At 43.3% G+C, this 22,915-nt stretch overlaps 2 protein-coding genes across 4 annotated transcripts; both read left to right on the top strand.

Annotated features, from left to right (window-relative positions):
* The first annotated feature begins 2,492 nt into the window (after nt 1–2,492).
* On the top strand, nt 2,493–5,250 carry LOC129166885 (uncharacterized). The gene is made up of 9 exons (XM_054750479.2): nt 2,493–2,626; nt 2,740–2,790; nt 2,859–2,903; nt 2,985–3,049; nt 3,228–3,351; nt 3,491–3,520; nt 3,738–3,903; nt 4,007–4,117; nt 4,270–5,250. Exons 1-9 carry the CDS (start codon nt 2,543–2,545, stop codon nt 4,368–4,370), a joined length of 777 nt encoding a protein of 258 aa, XP_054606454.1. The 5' UTR covers nt 2,493–2,542; the 3' UTR covers nt 4,371–5,250.
* A 732-nt stretch (nt 5,251–5,982) lies between these two features.
* On the top strand, nt 5,983–21,429 carry LOC129166886 (uncharacterized). 3 transcript variants are annotated; one of them, XM_070549326.1, is made up of 3 exons: nt 5,983–6,341; nt 6,524–6,643; nt 19,560–21,429. In XM_070549326.1, exons 2-3 carry the CDS (start codon nt 6,619–6,621, stop codon nt 20,123–20,125), a joined length of 591 nt encoding a protein of 196 aa, XP_070405427.1. In that variant the 5' UTR covers nt 5,983–6,341; nt 6,524–6,618; the 3' UTR covers nt 20,126–21,429. The 3 variants fall into 3 exon arrangements, with proteins under 3 accessions (XP_070405427.1, XP_054606456.2, XP_070405428.1); XM_054750481.2 differs by lacking the exon at nt 6,524–6,643 and having other exon boundaries at nt 5,987–6,341; XM_070549327.1 differs by lacking the exon at nt 5,983–6,341 and having other exon boundaries at nt 6,351–6,643.
* Nucleotides 21,430–22,915: the final 1,486 nt, after the last annotated feature.

Below are 22,915 nucleotides of genomic sequence, written 5' to 3'. Positions count from 1 at the left end.
ATTTTGTATGACTTTTACGCTGCTTCACAGTGTAGTGTCGTCTTAAGAATGTGTTTAAACTTAAGCTTATAAAAAAAGAAGTTATTGACAAGTGCAAGAGAAAATGAATTAATGGAGAGATTTTGTGTGATCAGCACTCCACCCGCCACAGTCCCTATTTCCTGCTCTTCCACCGACATCCACGTCTTCCTGCTGTGATGAACGCCTGTCCCATGGACGATGACTTTGAGGTTGCAGACCCAGAAGAGGACATCGACACAAGAGTTGAGGAGATGACGGTTCTGAATGAAACGGTCTGTACATTTGAAGAGGGCTGACTGACAGGGAAAGGAGACTTGTCAAGGGGAAAAAAGGGGAAATGTGGTTAATACAGTTCTCATTTTTTATTGTGTATTCAACATTTTTTCTGCTTTAGTAGCTAACTTTTCTGTATTTCTATATTTCCAGAATGAGCGTTGCCATGGCGGCCTGGTGAATAATAAATATTTATATTTCTCTCTCTGCTTTTCATGTAATGTTTTTGTAGGTTCTTCGCAATATTGAGAGGGCACAGGACACCCAGAGGAAGACCTTTGGAACACGGAAAAGGAAGCTAGTAAGGCAGTGTGTTGTTCAAGCAGGCGATGACATGCTTTTGTCTGGAGATCCAAAAAGGAGACGCACGGGAGATGCATTCTCCAGCCATCACCAGGGACCGTACACTGTGGCCAGCATCACACCAAAGGGGGTGGCCACTATTGTGAAGGGAGCAACTTGCCAGAAGGTAAACGTGTCCAGGCTGAGGAACTACCACAGATCAAAAAGTAAGCATACAGTATGAGAAGTAATAAGAAGTCACAGTTCAATATTGATTTAATGTTAAAAATGGATTTAAGGTGGTCTGTCATGCCACATATTTGTATATTATCAGATCCACCAACTGATGGGAAGTTTCTCCTGGACCACTTATATGGGACTCCTGACTGGCAGATTGATCATCAGTATGCCAGCCCAGGAGCAAAGTGGCAGAAAGACTTGGACCCTCTTCAGTCCAGTCTGGTACGGCACATTTCTATGCAGTCACGTTAGACCTCAATAAGTCAAAGTCGATGATAGTTTTAGAATTGCTGAAGCATGAGAAACAACGCCAGCCTTATTTTGTAGTTGCCCTTTTAATCTTTATTATTTTCTATATTGTACTGAAGCAAAATCACATGAAATGCTCTTCATTTAGGTGGAATATGTCTTGGACCAAAACCGACCTCCAGGAGAACTCCTTGTGAAGGAAGACAAAATCTGCCTAACTCGGGAAGACTTTTGGAGCCTGGGTTTGGAACAGTCCATGGAATCTACTGTAAGTACATCTTGTTACTTAGTCTAGTGCACTGCAGAGAAAAGATAATGAAATGTAAGATTTTAAGAATAGTGAATGAAACTGATTCTACTGCTTTTTGCTATTTTTTTCAGATCGGGAACGCTTGTCTGAAGATTGTGGGGGAAGCTGCACAAAGACATGTAATCTGTCGTACTGGTACACCTTTTCTTTGGTTATAGCCATGAATGGTTGTTGTGTATTGATTTTGCTGTTTTGTGTGTGTTTCCTTTAGGGAAAAGATGTTCACATTGCTGACCTCTATGTCGTGGCCACCTGGAAGGATCCACAAGTCAACCTGCTGCGTTGCTTGCCGGTATGTTTTTGTTGGTTTTACTCCTGCATGTGCATGTTTACTAATTTGTACCAATACATGTAGGAAAACTTTAGGTCCAAGGACATCCTGCTTTTTCCTGCTTGGAGTCGGCAGGCAGGTGAAGCTGACCATTATCTGCTCTGTGTGAGTGCCCTTGATCTTTCTTGCTCTGTGTTTTTTCATCTGATAGAAAATAACAGAGGTTGACATGTCGTGTTTTCATGGATGATGCTAACATGTCTATTTCAGGCTATATTGGTAGCTGAGAGACAGATACTGTTTCTGGACTCACTTCGCCCTGATGGTTTTGGAGATGATCTCTACCGAACCACATTTAGGTTGACACTAAAATGAAAATTTGTTCTGGCCTTGTTCAATGGCCTCTTGTGTTCTTTGGAAAGATCGTCTAAAAGCAGCCTCGTTCTTAGGCTTAAAGGTTTGGGAGGCAGCCTCGTTCTAAGGCTACTTCATGATAGGGATGCACCAATACTGATATCCAGGCCAATACTGTTCTAATTAACTTGTATCTGCATAGTTTAGTTAACTGATACTATGAACCGATACTTTAAATGTGGAAACTGCAAAACTTTCACAGAAAATGTTTATTTTTCACTTGAACTTTGAATTTTGTGGTCATTTTAATTCATGTTTTTTTTTAATCTAATTCACCATTATTTGTAACAAGCACTGCAGAAAATAAAACTGCCTTCCGATTCATTCCATTCCATTGTGTGGTAGAATTATTAGCACGAGTACTTGGTATCAACAAGTACTCGGATCCAATTAGCTGTATCGTATCAGTTTGAAAAAGTATTGTTGCATCCCTACAACATGAATGTATTTTTGTTTTATGGCAAACATTTGATTGGTGTGTTATGTGTGTTCTCTACAATGCCAGGAGAGTTGCAGGCTTCATTGACTCTGGATTCTGGGTGGAGAAAACAGGAAGAGACCTTGAGGTATGTTTTCAGTGCAAAAGTTTGAAAGCTCATCAGGTGCATAATAATGCAGTTAAAAACTAGCTGGTGCATGTCGGCTCTCCTCATTTATTGAAACATGTTTCTTTTTACAGTTCTTTCCCCAGCAGTTCATGGGAAATTGCTGCGGCATCTTTATGCTGATGGTGAGAATTGTCTTGCCATTACTTGAATATAACATTTTAACATGTTAAAGATTGATTTTACTTTGCAGTATGCTCTCTGCATCTGCACCTCATCTCCACCATCTTTCACAGAGGTAAGCTTTTTCAGACAGTACCACCAAAGTATCTGTGCCAGTGTCCAGTCTTCATAAACCTTATATTATATTTGTCTTCAGGACGAAATGCCAGCAATTCGCCTGTGGTGGTGTATTCAGCTGCTGGAGAGATTCGGCATTGAGGGGTATGGCAGGCACTTTAGACAAACTGGCACCATCATATTTGCAGCTTTGGTTCAGGCAAGACATCAGGTCAAACAGATGTTTGTGAAAGTGGCTTACTGTAAACCCTGTGACTGAACATACTGAAGAAAGCAGCAGTCCACAACTAGAGTCCATTCAGACTGGCGTTGTTTTCTAAAGGCATGGACAAAGATTTGCCTTCTGGACAGAAGAAGCATCCCTTCTCCTCCAGGGGACTCTCCAGCCTGTCTTCAGGGTACCAAAGGCAACTTCCTCCAAGCCTTCACCAAGTCTAATCAGACCGGTGAGAGAGGACAACAATCAGATAACTATTTGTAGGACAGAACCACACAATGTTGAGACTATTCATCACAATGCAGGTTTACATACATGGTGGTAGTCTTCATTTCAGTCTAATGTGATAATCATGTTTTCTGTTAAAGGCTGAGGCTGACAGGTGTCTTATACTGGAGGTAATCTATTGATTTTCCTGTTTCTTTAATTTATTTATATAACTGAATTAGTAGTTATGGTCACAGGCAGCTCCTTCAGAGACATTATCCAGTAGTAGAATGAAGTAATAGTTATGAAAACACTACTCAATGGAATGTGTTTCCAGTCCTCATATTTCGGAAACTTTATGGACAAATTTTGTATTTTCACTATTGTCACCTGACATAAATGTTACAGTTACCAGAACGTGTCCTAATGGACATATTGGAAGAGGTTGCTCTTCATGAAGGGGATACAGCGATCTTCAAACTGGCTCTGGTGTGCTCCATGTTCAGAGACCTTGTGTCTACTGAATATTTCAGAAGACGAGCACACTTCAAGTGGCTTCACAGTGAGGACTTCAGTAAATAATGAAATTATATACACAGTTATTGTTGCTGTTGTCACATGTTTTTCACTGACAGTATGTAAATGTAATTTTGTTTTTATACTTCTGCTTTCCACAGGTGTTTGCACATGGAGCAGGTTCTCAGAAAAGTACAGAGAACAGTACTTTAATATGTATTCTATTGAGATCTGCCTTCAATGTGGAGACCAGTACAAACACTGCCCCGGAGGTATGCAACACTCTATAATCTTATATTGTTGTCATTACATACAATAAAAATCTCAATGATGCATGACATCATGAAAACCATACCACTTGGAGCCTATTCTTCTCTGGTTGATGTATATATATATATATATATATATTTTTTTTTTATTACAGGATACGTTGGCAGAGGAAAAAGAGGAGAACTAAGGGCACTTTACTCGGAGGAGATGCTCCCAGGCTACTGCAGCCACTTTTGCAGCCAAATGAACAGTTAATGTGTCTGCTCTGTCGCCGCCCCCGTCTCCACACACAACCACACACACACACACTCACGCACACATACGCACACATGCACACACACATCTGTCTTTCTATCATAGTGAGGACCCTTCATTGACTTCCATTCATTTTTGTGATTTCACCATGCCTAACCCATACCCCAACCCTAACCATAACCAACGCTGATCTTTTCCTAACCTTAACTAAAACTTAATTCACACTATGCCTCTAACTGGTATAGTAAGCTTCTGGTATGCTTCTAAAAAAAGCGAGGACCAAAAAATGTCCTCACTTTGTAGGGAAAGTGGTCAAAATGGTCCTCAGTATGTAGTATGTACAAGAACACACACACACCAACCTGGTTGTAGTGACCAGGTTCCCCATCAGTGGTTCTCCCACATCTTGGATTGTGTTTTGATGCCTGTTTTTCTTTGTGAGAGTTTTTGATCATTCTTCTTGGAGTTCTAGAGCAAAAACTGTAATGCTCTTGTGGCAAGGTGGATAAACGAGGGCCCGGGCGGTATTCGACCCCCAGACTCCCGGGTGAGAGTCATACGCTCTAACCAGTCAGCCAAAGGGACATCCCCTTGGCCAAGTAGCCAGGGCGCATGATCAATCGGGACACTGTGACAGGACACACACTGTCACACTCTGTTTGAGAAAGTGAATCTGTTGGGCTTGTACCTGGTACTCAGAGTACCACACTGCCAGAAAGGACAGGCTGAAAATAAAAAGCTTTATTTCCATCAATATGTGTCTCCTTATTCAAATAATCTGAGTTGTAACCATCCTCTCAATCCTTTTTCTGTTGTTCATGCTCTTGTAATCTGTTGTTTGTGTTCCGCATTATTACAGTAAACGTGTGGAAATTATAAAGTGGTCCTGTGTTATTTTATATGGATATAAACATGAGTGTAGTTAAATCTGTATTTAAGATGTTTAACCTATGAATACCTTGAGAAACTATTTTCAAACATTAATTTTGCAACATTGTGAAAATGATCACTATGGTATTACAAAGAATTAAGTTATTTCAAGACAAAGTGGAAAACTAAGAAATCTAACACAAAAGTAGAAAGTAAACAAATTTTAGGTGATGAGCCAAATTGGCTTTTGTGCAAGAATATATTACATTTCATATTGGAAAACATTCATAGGACATGTAGTGCAAATTAAGAATATCTGCTGTATCACAGTGACACATTTTCAGCTTTTAAATGAAAATATAACCTATTGTGTGGAGAAAAAACAAACATGTAATAGGTTACCTGAAGATTAATCAGCCAGTGTTTACTGACAATTTACAGTGGACATTATCAACAGAACATCAAGATAGTTCAAATCAATCGTCTCCACACATACAAGCATAAACACACTAAATCAAATTTAACACGCATTTAAAACACGATTTGTAACAACGCAAATTTAGTTTACAATCGGGCTAATTCGCTCGGTCAGCAAGTGGCAGTATCCTCGTACACTGCGGATTAAACTGCAATTGAATGGATCACAAGAAGAATAGAACATCTGCACATGCGCGGTACGGATCGGGTAGACCCGATCTGTATGGTCCGACGTTTTCTTTTTTTTTTTTTCTTTTTTATCTACATTATATTGAAAGGTTTCACTATTGCAAACATTTTAATAGATACTTATTATTTTTTAACATCTTAACAGATACTCTGACCCGTAACTACCGTAAAATGCTTCGAGCGGAAGTAGACGCCTTTCGCGCATGCGTGGTACCGATCGGGTTTCCGGTACGGATCGGGTAGCGACAAGAAGCTATGGTGGTTAGCCACATTAGCTCTTTGCTATTTTGGTGTGTGAAATTACTATTTTGAGCCTCTAGGAGACGTTATTAGTAAAAATAATAATAATAATAATAATAAGAAGAAGAAGACTAAATGCTGCTGAAGAAATGTTTCTACCATGCGGAAGATATTATTCTCTTCCTCAACAACATGGTGAGTTAGTTTCAGAATCAGAGATTTTCTACTACAGTCTACGTGACAATCGGAGCGCAGCAGAAAGACTCCTGCTTTCTGTACCTGCTTCTGTTTATTTGAGAAACACGCTCGTTTTGCCATCAAATGTTCCTTCTATCATCCCGGTCATCTCTAAGCTGCTTTGTTTCTGCATCTGTTAGCTAAATACGGCTAGAACCATAGACATAAATACAACGTGCTACTGCATCAGGACCATCGATCAGCTCTGACTGATCAGTCGTGTTTACTTCAACACATGGATCTGGACATCGATAATACCGGTACTGCCACACTGCTATCACTACTATTGTGTGTGTGTGTGTGTGTGTGTGTGTGTGTGTGTGTGTGTGTGTGTGTGTGTGTGTGTGTGTGAGAGAGAGAGAGAGAGAAGAGACGTGGTCTGGTTTCCTCCACTGTACTTCTCTACTTCACTGTACTGATATTTTCTGTAGAAATACGTTAGTGTGCACAAACACAAGAAAATGTTAACCTTGCAGCACCAGGCTAAAGACCAAAGGTGACGACAGATCATTTGCTGCTGTGGCCCCTAGACTCTGGAACTCTCTCCCCCTGAGCCTGAGATCAGAGAACTTAGTGGTCTCCTTTAAAAAGCAGCTGAAAACTCACCTGTTCAGGCTGGCTTTAGCGTGACCTTCATCACCACCCTCTCCTTATTCTGCTCTCCCCACCTATTCCGCCTTCCCCAGGATCCACTGATTTCCTTCATTCCTATTCACTCTCTCATTCTCTGCATTTTTATCACAATTGTCTATTTTTGCTTATTTTAAACATATGTTTAATCATTTTTAAAAATATTTTGTATACTTAAAATTTTTATATTTTTGTGAAGCGCCTCGTGATTTTTATCTTGAGGGCCGCTATGGAAAAGATTTTCCCTCCCTCCTTCCTTCCCTCCCTCCCCTCATTTCTTCCTTCCCTTCATTTCTTCTAGAAATCATTTCTTCAGTCATTACTGCTGAGTCAGTGTCATGACCATTAATAAAGCCTGCTTTTATATGTCTATGTAACCAGATTACAGGATACAATAAGATAATTAAAAGCAAAAATAAACAAATGGGCCAATAATTAGGTTCGGGGAGAATTGGAGGTCGTTTAAGAATGACTGGAGTCATGGGTATAGTATAAAACGGTTTGTATACCAAAATTTTAATAATAATGGGAAATATAACACATAAAGATAACACATAAAAACAGAAGAAAACAATCGACAATAGCATAATGGTCGGTATGAGATATGATCATATGAGTCATAAGTCAGCCGGTGTCAAGTCAAATCCCCACGATTGGGGTGAAAGTCAGAGTCCAGTGGTGCGATTTTTTCCTACCGCACTGTTGAGATTGTTCACAGAAGAGAGCAGTCTGCTCTTCAGTTACTTGAGATGCCCTGGTTCGTTCAGTGGTTAAGGCTCGCCATCTCCCTCTTCAGGAAGAAATCCAGTTCTCGTTCCAAGTGAGTGATCATAGAAGTCGGGATTAAACCCAAGGGGAAAAAAAACAGCCAACGCGCTCCAAGGGTTCCCTCCTACAGAGGATTGGTTCACTCTGTCGTCTCCACACAAATCGCGTCGGTTCCAAGTTCCCAGTTCTTATTAGAAGGAGTCGAGTCCACCTCTCCCTCTATCTATGCGGCCCCCAAATCAGGGTTCTTCACGGCTAGGGCTGCAACAAACGATTATTTGGATAATCGATGAATCGGATGGGGTCTCGACACGATTAATCGGATTACATGGGGACATTTTTAAAAACTGCTAGGGAAACGTTATTTCTCTCCTTCCTTCACTTTATTTAACACAACATTATTAGAAAACAGTTCAATAGCAGAAAAACAACATGCCATCACCTAAATTGTCTTATAAGGTGTATAGACAGAGACCCTAAGCTACATCTATCTGTGACCTAAAATGCTTGGTCCAAGTTAAATAGCTTAAGGGCAATTCTCATCTGTTTTGTTTGATCTCATCTGTTGACATTTATTATAACTGGGGATGTCAAACAACTAATTTTTAAATGTAATTAAACATTGGCTGTGAATTAATCAAAATTGATCACTATGTCCAAAAATGACTGAAAAAATACCAAGTAAAACAAAAGTAAATGAATGCCATCCTCCTTGTGATGATGCCCTGGGCAACTGCCATAAAGTCACATCAAGAAATGCTGCTGATCATTCCAATGATCCCAAATAGACTCATATTAGGCCACATGAAAGCAACTGAACCCAAAAATATATGAACCAGTATATAACTGCACTCTCACACAACACGCCTGCAGCAACAGTTAGGACTCCTCCCTCCCTTTTAAAAGCGTTCTCGCTTCTGAGGACATTGTGGTTGTAAAGCCACATGCTAGTAGTCTGGCCCCGGTGTGATCAACCAGTTTCTGCGGGAATGTGACGGCGGAACCAGGGCCAGATTAAGACTTTGTTGTACCCTGGGCAACAATATTCAAGGGCTCCATCATCACGACCCGAGGATCACCATAATGTGGTCACATACAGAATATTTTACTGTAATATGCAGTAAATATACTCAATACTTGAATGCCTGACAACACGTAACCCACCCAGAGTAACCTTTGACCCACCTCATGTGGACTGACCAATGAGGAGAGGGTCTTAACTTGAGGCCCTCTCTTCATTGGTCAGTCTGCATGAGACTGACTCTCAACTGACGTTCAGTCATAGGCAGCGAAGCGTCTCTGTGCAGCGCAAAAGCCCGGGTGGACAGTTTGTTTAATATAGGGTGACCATTTTTCCATTTCCAAACAAGAGGACAGGGGATCTGTGCCTATGACGTCACACAATGGCAACGACACACAAACCATGTTGGGACCCATTTTTTGTAAGAACTAAATTAATATCAGATTCTGCCAATAAAAGGCCTCTAAAACAATTCATATGTAAATATTTTGCATATTTAATGCAAAATCTCATTTTTCTGCTTTAGTGCTGCAACAAGGTTTTATTAATAATAAATTATTATACCTTTTGTTTTACTACAGCATCGGTACGCTTCCTGTGCACAGATTATTAAGGATGCTTGGTTCAGCTGTGAGATTAGACGATAGGATCAATGAAAAAATAAGTTGTCCCACACTCCATGGAAACTTTCAGAGAATCCACAAATAGTGGCTTTCAAATAGTTTTGTTACTTTTTGCAAGTTTAGAAAAGAAGCAGATGAGACAGCATGTCTGATAATTTAGTTTTTCAATCCACCCTTTTTGGAGTCCCTGGGACGAGTGCTAGATAGTGCTCCATCAGGGGACTCCATTGTCCTGCTGGGGGACTTCAATGCTCACGTGGGCAATGACAGCTTGACCTGGAGGGGTGTGATTGGGAGGAACGGCCCACCTAATCTGAACTCGAGCGGTGTTTTGTTATTGGACTTCTGTGCAAGCCGCAGTTTGGCCATAACGAACACCATGTTCGAACATAAGGATGCCCACCGGTACACTTGGTACCAGGGCAGCCTAGGTCACAGGTCGATGATAGATTTTGTAGTCATATCATCTGACCTGCGGCCGTAAGTTTTGGACACCCGAGTGAAGAGAGGGGCGGAGCTGTCAACTGATCACCACCTGGTGGTGAGTTGGATCAGATGGCAAGGGAACATGCCGCGTAGACCTGGCAGACCCAAACGCATAGTGAGGGTCTGCTGGGAGCGCCTGGCAGAAGAACCTGTCAAGACGGTCTTCAACTCCCACCTCCGGCAGAGCTTTGACCACGTCCCGAGAGCAGTGGGGGACATTGAGTCCGAGTGGGCCTTGTTCCACTCTTCGATTGTTGAGGCGGCTGTTGCTAGCTGTGGTCGTAAGGTGGCCGGTGCCAGTCGTGGTGGCAACCCCCGTACCCGCTGGTGGACACCAGAGGTTCGGGGAGCCGTCAGGCTGAAGAAGGAGGCCTACAGGGCGTGGCTGGTCTGTGGGTCTCCGGAGGCAGCAGACAGGTACCGGATAGCCAAGCGGGATGCAGCAGTGGCAGTTGCCGAGGCAAAATCTCGGGCGTGGGAGGAGTTTGGGGAGGCCATGGAGAAAGACTATCGATCGGCTCCAAAGAGGTTCTGGCAAACTGTCCGGCGCCTCAGGAGAGGAAGGCAGCAACTCGCTCACACTGTTTACAGTGGGGATGGGGAGCTGCTGACGTCAACTGAGGCTATAGTCGGACGGTGGAAGGAATACTTTGAGGAGCTCCTCAATCCCACCAATGCGCATTCCGAGGAGGAACCAGAGCTGGGAGGCCTGGGGATGGACTGTCCAATCTCGGGGGCAGAAGTTGCAGAGGTAGTCAAACAACTACACAGCGGCGGAGCCCCGGGGGCGGATGAGGTTCGTCCTGGGTATCTCAAGGCTATGGATGTTGTAGGGCTGTCATGGTTGACACGTCTCTACAACATTGCGTGGTCATCGGGGGGCAGTTCCTAGGGAGTGGCAGACAGGGGTGGTGGTCCCCATCTTTAAGAAGGGTGACCTGAGGGTGTGTTCCAACTATAGGGGGATCACACTCCTCAGCCTCCCTGGAAAGGTCTACTCCAAAGTACTGGAGAGGAGGGTCCGATCGATAGTTGAATCTCAGATAGAGGAGGAGCAATGTGGTTTTCGTCCTGGCCGTGGAACTGTGGACCAGCACTATACCCTTGCAAGGGTGATGGAGGGGGCATGGGAGTTTGCCCAACCAATCCACATGTGTTTTGTGGACTTGGAGAAGGCTTATGACCGTGTCCCCAGGGGCACCCTGTGGGGGACGCTCCAGGAGTATGGGGTGGGTGGCTTTCTGTTAAGGGCCATTCAGTCCCTTTACCAGAGGAGCGTGAGTTTGGTCCGCATAGCCAGTAGTAAGTCGGACCTGTTCCCAGTGAGGGTTGGACTCCGCCAGGGCTGCCCTTTGTCACCGGTTCTGTTCATCACTTTTATGGACAGAATTTCTAGACGCAGCCGTGGTGTGGAGTGTGTCGAGTTTGGTGGCAGGAGAATCTCGTCTCTGCTTTTTGCGGATGATGTGGTCCTCCTAGCTTCATCCAGCTCTGACCTTCAGCTCTTGCTGGGTAGGTTCGCGGCCGAGTGTGAAGCGGCTGGGATGAGGATCAGCACCTCCAAATCTGAGACCATGATTCTCGACCGGGAAAGGGTGGCTTGCCAACTCCGGGTCGGGGGAGAGGTCCTACCTCAAGTGGAGGAGTTTAAGTATCTCGGGGTCTTGTTCACGAGTGAGGGTAGGAGGGATCGGGAGATCGACAGGCGGATTGGTTCGGCGTCTGCAGTGATGCGGACGCTGAGCCGATCTGTCGTGGGGAAGAGGGAGTTGAGCCAGAAAGCCAGGCTCTCGATTTACCGGTCGATCTACGTCCCAATCCTCACCTATGGTCATGAGCTTTGGGTAATGACCGAAAGAACGAGATCGCGGATACAAGCGGCCGAAATGAGTTTCCTCCGTAGGGTGGCCGGGCTCAGCCTTAGAGATAGGGTGAGGAGCTCGGACATTCGGGAGGGACTCGGAGTAGAACCGCTGCTCCTCCGGATCGAAAGGAGCCAGTTGAGGTGGTTTGGGCATCTGGTCAGGATGCCTCCTGGACGCCTCCCCGGGGAGGTGTTTCGGGCGTGTCCTGCCGGCAGAAGGCCCCCGGGTCGACCCAGGACACGTTGGAGAGGTTACATCTCCAATCTGGTCCGGGAACGCCTTGGGGTCCTGCCGGAGGAGCTGGTGGACAAGGCCGGGGAGAGGACGGCCTGGAGCTCCCTAGTTGGGATGCTGCCCCCGCGACCCGGACCCGGATAAGCGGAGGAAGACGACGACAACGACATCTGATAATATTAGAACATGTCAGTAATATCTGATGGGCTTTTATAAACACTGTATAACTAACACTACTGGAGAGGGTATGAATTACACAGAGGCTTCTGGGGAGCCCAGTTATGGGGGGGGGGGGGGGGGGTGTTGCCTTGGCCCCCAAAATGTCTTGAAACGGCCCTGGGTGTGTGACTGAGTTTTGAAGGTGATCTGAATTGTATCAGATGTATAAATATGACATGTGTATAACTTGTTGTTTTATACAGGTAAAACGTGTAGTGGAGACAAATCTACCTACATTTTACTTTTCAACACTTAAGTTTTGTTTTCTTGTTTTTATTTAACTATTTTCCTGTCCTGTCTGTCTCTCATCTTCCTGCATTTCCTTTTAATTCTCCAGAAAATCTGTTGCCTGGATTCTTACCTTTTCACCTCATCAGTTACTTTTGAGCAGATCAAAGGGATCTCCTGACTGCAAAGCGCAGAGTGCGTTTTCGATGCTGCGTGAGGTGACATCACCACAGCACAGGTGATGAGCTCCGCAGTGGCGTGCTTCAGGCACAGATAAGACAGAAAATAGAAAACATGTGCAGACATGAACGATCGTGTGCTGATTATAGTTTTTTGGTTGCGCCACTTTGAGAATGGACCGTGCGCTGGAAGCAGCTGCCTGGATCGCTGCGCAACAATGCGCTGTGCCGCTCTCTGCTCAAAAGAGTCCAAAAATGATATAATATAGAAAACTTTTTTCTGGCTTGCCTGGATGTGTAGGATATCCAGCTCCCCCATAATTCGATCCCTGCTTCTGGATGAAAAGCCGGACATTTTCATCAGTACAAGAACCCGCAGTCCGGACGCCCGGACAGAGAGTGAAAAGTGGACAAGTCCGGGGAAAACGGAACGTACGGTCACCATAGTCCTCATAAAGCGGGAAATTAGAGATACAGTATTGTGCTCGTGCCCTGGGCCCTTTAGAGTTCGTGGGCCCTGGGCAATTGCCCAGTTAATCCGGCCTTGGGCGGAACCGGTTCGCAGCAGAGCGAACCTTGCGCTGATCTACCGGCTCTCCCTTGTGCTGATCTGCCGGCTCTCCCTCGCACTGATCTGACTTGCTCTGCGCGCAACGGCGGGCGGGAAGGGGGGGCGCTTTTAGGAGAGTTGTGCGACACAACGAATCGATGACGCAATTCGTTGCCAACGCTTTTAGTAATCGATTTTCATCAAATTTATCGATTCGTTGTTGCAGCCCTATTCACGGCCTCGACCATTGTTTTTTTTTTCTCTCTCTCCCTGCTCACTAAACGCTCAGTCTTTGCTTTCTGTATCTGCGTTGCCGCACAGCCGTTTGTCTCTCCTTTCGCTCCGCTGCGTCAAACGGTTTTATTTCGCGGAGGCGGGGCGTATTTCTCTCAGCCAATGAAATTTCAGATTCCCACCTGGACCAATAGTACACAGCTTTCCTCTTCTGTTTTTTGTTAGTAATGTTCAAGATTAGGGCTGGGCAAAACGATTATTTTTGTAATCGATTAATCTAGCGATTATTTTTTCGATGCATCGATTAATCTAACGATTAATTTGTTGATTTGATTAGATTAAATTATTGATTATTTCCCAATTATTTGACTTGTATAAAAGTTTGATTATTACTAATTTATGTATCTCAATGAAATAAATGCAAATTTCTTCATTTGAACACATTTTAATAAAATAAATTCTAAAATAAAGTTGTTGCAATAGTAGTACAATCTTATGTTAGAGATAACATTTAACAAAAACTTAAATGTTGTGCAAAATATTCATATAAATCAAGGAAATTTTATAACAAAAAATATATAAATAGCAGCAATGGCGTCTTTTAACAAACAAAATCTAACATTCACTTCGCTTTCTGCAAAAAAGTGTTGTTCATTTTCAAAAAAAAAATAAATTTTGCCTTTTCTTTTGTTCATCACATGAAGTAGTTATGCATTGTTGTTTTCATAAAAAAAAATCCAAAATAGAATAGTAGTACAATCTTATTTTAGAGGTAGCATTTAACAAGAAATTAAATGTTGTGCAAAACAACAAAAAATAAATAAAATAAACAGCAGCAATGGTGTCTTTGAACAAAAAAAATATAACATTCACTTTGCTCTCTGCAAAAAAAGTGCATTTTGCTGCCTTCTCTCTTGTTTCTCTCTCTCTGTGAGTGTGTGTGTGTGTGTGTGTGTGTGTGTGTGTGTGTGTGTGTGTGTCCAATCATATTCATCACATGAAGCAGTTATGCATTGGTGTGAAGGAATGTTAGCATTTCTACATGCTCAGCAGTCAGGCTTGCCCTTTTTTTGGTGACAATGTTTCCAGCAACAGAAAAAAGCCTTTCAGAGGGTGTTGATGTGGCAGGTACAGCCAGATATGATTTGGCTAAAGTAGCCAGTGTGGGGAATCTTGTAGCATTATTCTTCCACCATGTAAGGGGGTCATTATCCCTTGGAATAGGTGCTTCCCCAAAGTACAACAGTACTTCGTTCCTCACTGTCTCATTTTCTCCGTCCCCACCCTGGTCAATGTTTTCATTAAAATCTTCCTCCTCAGAATCTGTACCCAACAAAGTGTCCAACACAGACCTCTTCTTTGTTGGGGGACTTGCTGAGGCTTCCTGCCCCACAGTTGCCTGCTGAAGCTGTGATCTCTGCTCCCTTTTGAGGTCAAGTGCATCCTTCTGTACTCTTACTTGCAGTTTCAGAGCGTCCTCTGGAGAAAGAAATTTCAGTTTACGAAAACGTGGATCGAGGGCAGCAGCAATGAGTGACACATTTTTCCCATCTTCTTGAAATGCAGATACCTCTGGCTGCCACCTTGACATGATTTCCTCTTCTGCACTGTTCTGGAAAATGTTCACTGCAGCAGAATCGAAGGATTTGTTTTGAGTGGATTTTAGAAGACCCTTCAGCAGTGGGGGGAGAACAGAGGCTGTGACATAAGATTGTCCACTAAGAACATTAGTGGCTTGCTCATAAGGCTTGAGTACCTCCTTCAACTCACCCAGAAGAATCCACTGATCATTTTTCAGATCCAGGTACTGTTTCCCACGCTGTGTGACTTCTGGATCTGAAAGCGTCGCAACTACTGGCCATCTCTGTTCCAACAAACGTTCAATCATGTAGTATGAGCTGTTCCACCTGACAGCTGCATCCTGGATTAGTTTATGCTCAGCTGTACCCATCTGTTTTTGCTTCTCCTTAAGCTTGATGCTAGCTGGCTCACTTTTCTTGATGTGCTTTACGAGGCCCCGTGCAGCTGATAGTGCCTTATCAATCTTGGGGTCTTTCAGTGCATGGTTTACAACCAGTTGCAGTGTATTCCTAGCACACCGATAGGATACCACTCCAAACTTCTCTTCCAGGATGTGGAGAGCTGCAACCATGTTACTTGCATTATCATGCACAATGGCAAGGACATTATGCAAGGAAATGTGGAATTTTTCTGCCACCTTCTCCACCCAGGAGGCAAAGTATTCTGCAGTGTGGTGCTCTTCAACTGGGAGTGTTGTTAAATTGAAGGAGAGAAGATCCCAGTTGTCATTGATGAAATGACAAGTTACTCCTAAATAGGACTCTGTGACTAGACTTGTCCAAGCATCAGTGGTAAAAGAAATTTTGGATGAGGCCTTTTTTAGTTCGCTCCTTAGTTTCTCAACTGAAGTTTGATATTTTCTCTCCATCTTGCTTGTAAAATGGCGCCTAGAAGGCAGAGTGTAACCTGGTTGAAAAGTGGTCAGCATTTCTTTGAATCCTTCACCCTCAACCACAGCAAGTGGCCTCATGTCTTTCAGAATCATAGCTAGGACGCTCTCAGTAAGTACAGCCACCTCCTGAGGGGTGCAGGGTGTTCTTCTCTGACAGTAGTCCTCCAGACTTTTCTGTTTGTTCCTGAAAAAATAAATCACACATACAACACAGATAAATTAAAATTATTACAAAAATATTTATGTAGAAAGCATAATATCAAAATAATAATTTGAAGATCTGTTTTTCAGTGTTTTTTCAAAATATTTAATCTACAAGATTTGTTAAAAAAGAGGTTTTAACACAAAATGCTGCACATTTTTGTAGTCATTAGATGGTGCAACTTAGATCTATAAGATCAACAAGCTGGAGGAGCATGATGTATAAAAATAACGTTCAAACAGGACGAGGCATTAAACTTGACAATCAAGAGTCCGTTGTCATTTTGCTTTTGCAAGCACTTCAACAATATTGTAATAATGTCCACGACGGCTACATTTAGCAGGTGCTACGTTGTCTTTGTTAACATTTTTACTGCGGACAATTAGCGCTCTCCCACATTTTCAGCTCTCGCCGATTCTCATAATCAGCACGTGTGCATTCCGACTCATTTGGCCATCATGAGCCACAAATCAATACCAACAAACAGATAACAGCTGCTGCTATATGTTACTGCTAAGCAGCGTGGCAGCAGTGGGTCTGCTTGTGTGTGTGAGTTAGTGCATGGCTACGTGGGGTGTTTGGATGTTATAAAACAGCGTTGCCACTACTCGCTGCTGCCATGTTTGTTTTTGAACGTGATGACGCATCGACGCAAATTATATGCGTCGACGTATTTTACGTGTCGACGTAATCGATTACGTCGACGCGTCATCCCAGCCCTATTCAAGATCCTTGTTTTAATCGATGTTTAATATTAAACTCGTTATTTGAATCAGAATCAGAATAAGCTTTATTGCCAGCGCTCCAGCGATCCAGAGCATAGGAACTTGACTCCGCAAACACAACCTGACCAAGGTTAAACAGGTACAGGCAGGCCACGAGAGCAGCCAGAACGGCACTCATTTCATTAGATGAAAAGGGTGTTACATGAGAATAATTGGGGTAAGGTAAAAAAGGCATAACAGAGTCAGTCCCAGCAGGGAGTAGCTCTACTATACAAAAAACTCCTCAACATAAAAGCACGAACATCACAGTTACAAAACATCAGACTCCGATAGGGAGGCGTGGGGGGGGGGGGGGGGGGGATCCTGAATCCTCCAACGGGAGCTGCCAGTGTACAGTGGTCACAGCTGCAGTCAAACAGGTGGGAGGGAGAGACGAGGACCAGAGAGCACATTAAGTTCCTGCCGGTTAATGACCTCGAAGCAGAAGTCACCTTCTGAAGGCAGGGGGGGAAGGTCGGGTCACAGCATCTGTCTACATTCCTCCTTTCGTGGGGGTGATATTGAGGCAGATTTGGAGGCTGCATTGGCGTCAGATAAGGATAAACAAGACTTTGTTTAGGGCAGACAGAGATAATTTCCTCTCTGCCTTGGAGTCTATTAAGTAACCATTCACGTCCACCAGTGAAGCCAATTATACGTTCTAAACATCCCCACACCGTCCGGCGACCCTCTCCGAGATGACATCCATCTTGCGCACTAACACAGGCAACGCTGCGAGGACATTGTCCAGCTTACGGTTCACCTCGAGTAACGTCCCAGTCTGTGAGGTCTCCGCACGGGCGGCACAATCCGTGGGTACGGGTCGCACTCCAATCGCTCCCGTCTTCCCAGATTTCCAGAAAACCAGATATCCTCCCACTCCAATCAGAAGAAATCCAGTGATCATCAGGCCGAATATCCACAAATCTTCCACGTCCTCGATGGACAACTGAGAGAGACACACGATTCGCCAGACCTCCCAAGAATCGAGTGCCTATCCCGCTGCGTATGTCCCTTCGGGACAGGTGGGAGCCCCCTTCTCCGTTCTCATCGTAGAAAAAATCTTATCAATCGCGTTGAATGACCAGTTAATTAAGTCCATTTCCAAAAAGAAGTAGTGATTTTCAGGAGAAATGCAGAGTGCTCTGTAGGCAGACAGGACAAGAGCCTTGGGAGAAGCAGATAAGGGAGCTGAAGCAAAAGCGTCTGTACTCTCTGAGAGCCGGAAGAAGAAAATGGGGTAAGGTAAAAAAGGCATAACAGAGTTAGTCCCAGCAGGGAGTACCTCCCACCTGTTTGACTTCAGCTGTGAGTTATTCACCCTTCCAATAATTCATTATGAAATTATTATCTATTAGTTATTTAGATATCTATTAATTAGTATTTTTAATTTCCTTAATTTATATTTTATCTAAATTGAGGATGGATCATATTAGTAAGCCAATTAGTTAATACCTCATTAAGGTTCTAGCTTCTGGGTTACATCTACTTTTGGTTAAATTGTGTTAACTTCGACAGATCAAAAGTAGGGTAAAGATAATTATGTAGCCTGGCTTTAGTTAGGCCCTTACACAAATAGATTTTAAATCAAGCTTTTACTCTTGGAAAAATTAAAGAAAAACTAAAAATCAAGAACTTCTTTCCTGCCTGCGATGGTTTACTATTTGTGTGTTGGGAATGGGAACCTAAATCTCCTCACCTTCCAGTGGCTCAGGGGTCTTCTGAACAACAAAATAAGTGAATAGATAAATAAATAAATGTAAGTGAATGGGGCTGTAGAAGTTATTTTCCTATGCCTTGCCAGGTGTGCCCAACTCTTGTCCCAGAGATGCCCTGTCCCCAGCATCTTTTAAATGTTTCCCTTCTGATTCAGTGGCTAAATCATCTGTTCAGCAGCTCATCAAGCTCTGCTGAAGCCTGCTAAGCACAACTAATTCAAATCAGGTGTGTTGAAACAGGGAAACATTTAAAACATGCTGAATAGGGGTCTCCCTGAATTACACGTATGCTGTACTTCAGTTTGATTAAAAAATATTTATGCCTTTCCACTGTCGCGTAATTTGATGCTTGTTAAAATTCGTAAATAAAGACTACAAATCACAAGTCACATGTATCTCCCCCAGCTAAGCTACCACTTATGACATGCCCAGCTTCATAGTGGTTTTCTCCACATTTAATTCTTCTTCTTTCGTCCTGGAAAATGGATGTGAAGCTCATTAAACTCACAGCCGTTTTTCTTCTTCGTGCCTGGTTTGATTACATCAATGTGGTGCAACAAGCAGTTGGAGTTCTCCACTTTTTTTTTTCACACAAAACATAAAATAACTTTTTCCACCAGTCAAAAATAAGAGCGTTCTTGGCATTAAAATGTGTCTTTAAAATTCAAGGATATCATATGTGAAATCCATGGAACATATCAAACGGGGTCAGAAAATAACTTATTGGCCATTAGGCTTTCATTCTTTTATTTTTATTTTATTTTTTTTTTATAATGTCTAAAGAAAGTGGCTTATTTTTCAGAACTAATGAGTGACTTCTCCATACTGTCTGCAGTAATATTTCATCATATATGGGCTTAGCATTGTTCTGAAAGGTTTAAAATAGCATGATATAAATCATTTCAAGCTACAGCTGTTATATGTGGGAACATAGTTACAGTGGTCTGTCATTCACTTCATTTGTTACTGTGTTTTCTACAAGATGTTACACAGGTGGTGGTGGTGGTTAAAGAAGAAGCTCCTGAAGGACTGAGTGCTGATGTGGACCAGCAGGACCCAGAACACCATATAAAGGAGGAAGAGGAGGAACACTGGACCAGTCTTGATAGAGATCAGTTCCATTTGAAGGAGGAGATGGATGCCTCCAGGTTCCCATTCACTGCAGTTTCTATAAAGAGTGAGAATAATGAAGAGAAACCTGTGTTCTTACAGCTTCATCAGCAGCAAATAGAAGACAGAGATGTTCCAACCAGCAGCTTAGCTGACCAGATGACAACAGAGACGGGTGGAATAGCAGAAAGTAGCAGGAACCCAGATCTAAGTCGTTATGAACACACATCTGATTCTTCAGAGACTGAAGTTAGTGGAGAGGATGAGGATGTGAATCTAGAGCCTGAACTGTCAGAATCTGAGTCTAAAACTGGAGACAGAGACAATGACTGGAATAAGAGTAGATCTTTTGAGTCAGATGTTGAGACTGAGCAGACAGAGCAAAAACCATTTAGTTGTGATGTCTGTAGGAAAAGATTTGATAAAAATCTAATTTAAAAACACACACTAGACTTCACACAGGACAGAAACTTTTTGTTTGTGAGCACTGTGGACAAAGATTTAGCCAAAAGGCAAATTTAAACACTCACATGAGTGTCCACACAGGACAGAAGCCTTTTGCGTGTGAGTTCTGTGGACAGAGATTTAGCCGAAAGGCCCATTTAAACACTCACATGAGTGTCCACACAGGTCATAAACCTTTTGCTTGTGAGTTCTGTGGACAAAGGTTTAGCGATAAGACAACTTCAAAGAGGCATGTGAGAATCCATACGGGACAGAGGCCTTTTGCTTGTGAACTCTGTGGACAAAGATTTAGCATTAATTCAACTTTACACCGTCACATGAGAGTTCACACAGGACAGAAGCCTTTTCCCTGTGAGCTGTGTGGACAAGGATTTAGCCAAAAGACACATTTAAACAGACACATGACAGTCCACACAGGACATAAACCTTTTGCTTGTGAGCTCTGTGGACAAAGATTTCGCCAGAAGACAACTTTAAACAATCACTTGAGAGTCCACACAGGACAGAAACCTTTTGCCTGTGAGATCTGTGGACAAAGATTTAGCCAGAAGACAACTTTTAATAGTCACATGAGGGTCCACACAGGACAGAAACCTTTTTCCTGTGAGCTCTGTGGACAACAATTTAGCCGAAAGACATATTTAAATAGGCACATGAGAGTCCACACAGGACACAAAGAACCAATTTAAAGACCAAGTTCACTTGGGTTTTCCATTGCATTTACAGTGGTTTCCAGTATAAATGAATGCCTTGTGAGTCGATCTCTGTGGAAAAAAATCTCACGCTCATGTTTCAGGACGTAAAACTTAACCGGAGGTGAGGGGAGCAGAAAATGGCAGGATTTGGAGTCCTGCTATCTGTCCTCAGATTTGCTAGCAGCAGTGCAACTCTACCCTGCAAGACATGAGCCCATGAATGAAAATTTACATTGTGATGTTAATCTGTGCGGCTTCTTCAAACCCAAGCGTTTACCCCTTTATTTTCTATTGACGCCTAATGGGCTCGACACACGGGAGGCAGCATCACCTGGGCTGCACATGGGCTGCATGGTGGCGCAGCTGTTAGCACTGTTGCCTTGCAGCAAGAAGGTTGCAGGTTTGAATCTCGGCTGCATCTTTTCTGCGTGGAGTTGCAACTTCCCTCCATGCATACATGGGTTTCCTCCGGGTACACCGATTTTCCCCACAGATCACAACATGCCCTATAGATCAACAACTGTAAGTGTCTTTGGCTAAAAGTGTCTGCCAAATAAATAAACATCACCTCTCCTCCATTAATTTTTAATGAGCCATGAGCGACTAAGTGATAATCGTGGGTCTCTCTCCTGCTAAGCAACACGTGAATGTACATGTAAAATTTTGCGCTCGTGCACAGGAAAGCCAGCGACGCAGTCCCAGAAAGTTGAGAAAATTTAAAATTTTCGTCTCTGTCGCTCGGACAAGGAACAATCAGCGGAGGTTTCATTGACTGTCAAATGAGCAGACAGGATGTTTCTCAGTACATCTCCAAGCTAACATGAAGGAAAAGTTAATAATTGCCGTGTCGGGTTTCCCAGAGCTTTACAACATTTCTGCTGAAATGCCAAAACTCCAGATTTATGCTGCCTGTTAAAAAAACACAAGCTTCTCACAAAGATTGTCGGGTACAGATTAGTGTAAAGCCTAATTTATACATTTCCCTTCTGCATTGGGACGGGCACACGCATGACCCAGCTGTTGAGTCATCCCAGATCAGAGCTGCTTAAAGTATCACCTCAGCCAGATGTTTGTGCCTCCAACACATGAAGCTCTCTGTTTGCTCGTTGTGTTCACAACAAAGTGTCTTTGTGTTATTCTATTCATCTGTTTCATCTTAGTTTGTGTTTCATTTCTACTTGGAGAGGGTGCCACTGTGTCACCTGTGCTCAGATTAAAGCCTATAATTTTACAATTTAGACAAATGAGTTGATTTTAATTTTGCCCTTGCATGAGAAACCAAAAACCCTTTTAAAACACACCGTTAGACTGTCTCTTTTTACCGTTTATGCTGCCGCTGTGATCCAATTTCAATTAGCATAATGTTTCTTTTTGCTGCTCAGCAGATGATCGAGACATTTATCTGCCTTTTAAACATAGGAGAAACACTTCAACTTAAAACAAGTTCATTGCCATTTTTTAGATTTGAATATGAACTGAAGTGCAGGAAACAGAAAACTGTGCAACGATAAAACGTTTAAAAAGTTTATTAGTCCAAAGTTCCAGGTGTCCAAATGTCCAGGGTTCTAAATGTCTAGGAGGTGTTCAGGTGTCCAGTGTTCTGGTTGTTCAATGTCCAAGGTGGCCAGCAACCAAAATGTTTAGATGTCCAAGTGTCCAGGGGTCTGAGGGTCCAGGAGTCCAGTGGTCCAGGGATGTGACTAAAGGGAGGCCAGGGTGAATCCAGAAGAGAGGGACAATGGAGAGGTAGAGGTTCAGACAGGAGTCTGGAATAAAAAAACACAAATAACAGATTGAGTTCAATAACAACAAGGAGAAGATGTCCTGAGCCTTCACTCGTGGCAGCTTCTCAGCTCTGCAAGCATGACTGCAGGACCTGCCCATGGTGAGGTGAGGACATCCTGAAAGGGGCAGCAGAAGAAAGAAACTCCCCCTGGGATTCTGTCTGGTCCAGTTGCTTTAGACGGCTCGGTCCTGCAGAGGCAGCGGTTACAGCAGCAGAATGGACGTCCAACTTCTGCATGGAGCTGACTGACGGTCAGGTAAAGTTTGCTGCTCTGTCGTCTTT

The sequence above is a fragment of the Nothobranchius furzeri genome, chromosome 3 (assembly GCF_043380555.1).
Source record: "Nothobranchius furzeri strain GRZ-AD chromosome 3, NfurGRZ-RIMD1, whole genome shotgun sequence".
NCBI lineage: Eukaryota > Metazoa > Chordata > Actinopteri > Cyprinodontiformes > Nothobranchiidae > Nothobranchius > Nothobranchius furzeri.
Note: the sequence above shows the minus strand (reverse complement) of the source record. Positions and strands in the feature narration are given on the sequence as shown.

Excerpts from the sequence above, each read along its gene's own strand:
- LOC129166886 (XM_054750481.2), top strand. The coding sequence starts at position 6,296 with ATGTTTCTACCATGCGGAAGATATTATTCTCTTCCTCAACAACATG. Across the intron at positions 6,342-19,559 it reads TTCTCTTCCTCAACAACATG|ATGTTACACAGGTGGTGGTG; the intron begins GTGAGTTAGTTT and ends GTTTTCTACAAG.
- LOC129166885 (XM_054750479.2), top strand. The coding sequence starts at position 2,543 with ATGTGTGTTCTCTACAATGCCAGGAGAGTTGCAGGCTTCATTGACTCT. Across the intron at positions 2,627-2,739 it reads AAACAGGAAGAGACCTTGAG|TTCTTTCCCCAGCAGTTCAT; the intron begins GTATGTTTTCAG and ends TTCTTTTTACAG. Across the intron at positions 3,521-3,737 it reads ACAGGTGTCTTATACTGGAG|TTACCAGAACGTGTCCTAAT; the intron begins GTAATCTATTGA and ends TAAATGTTACAG.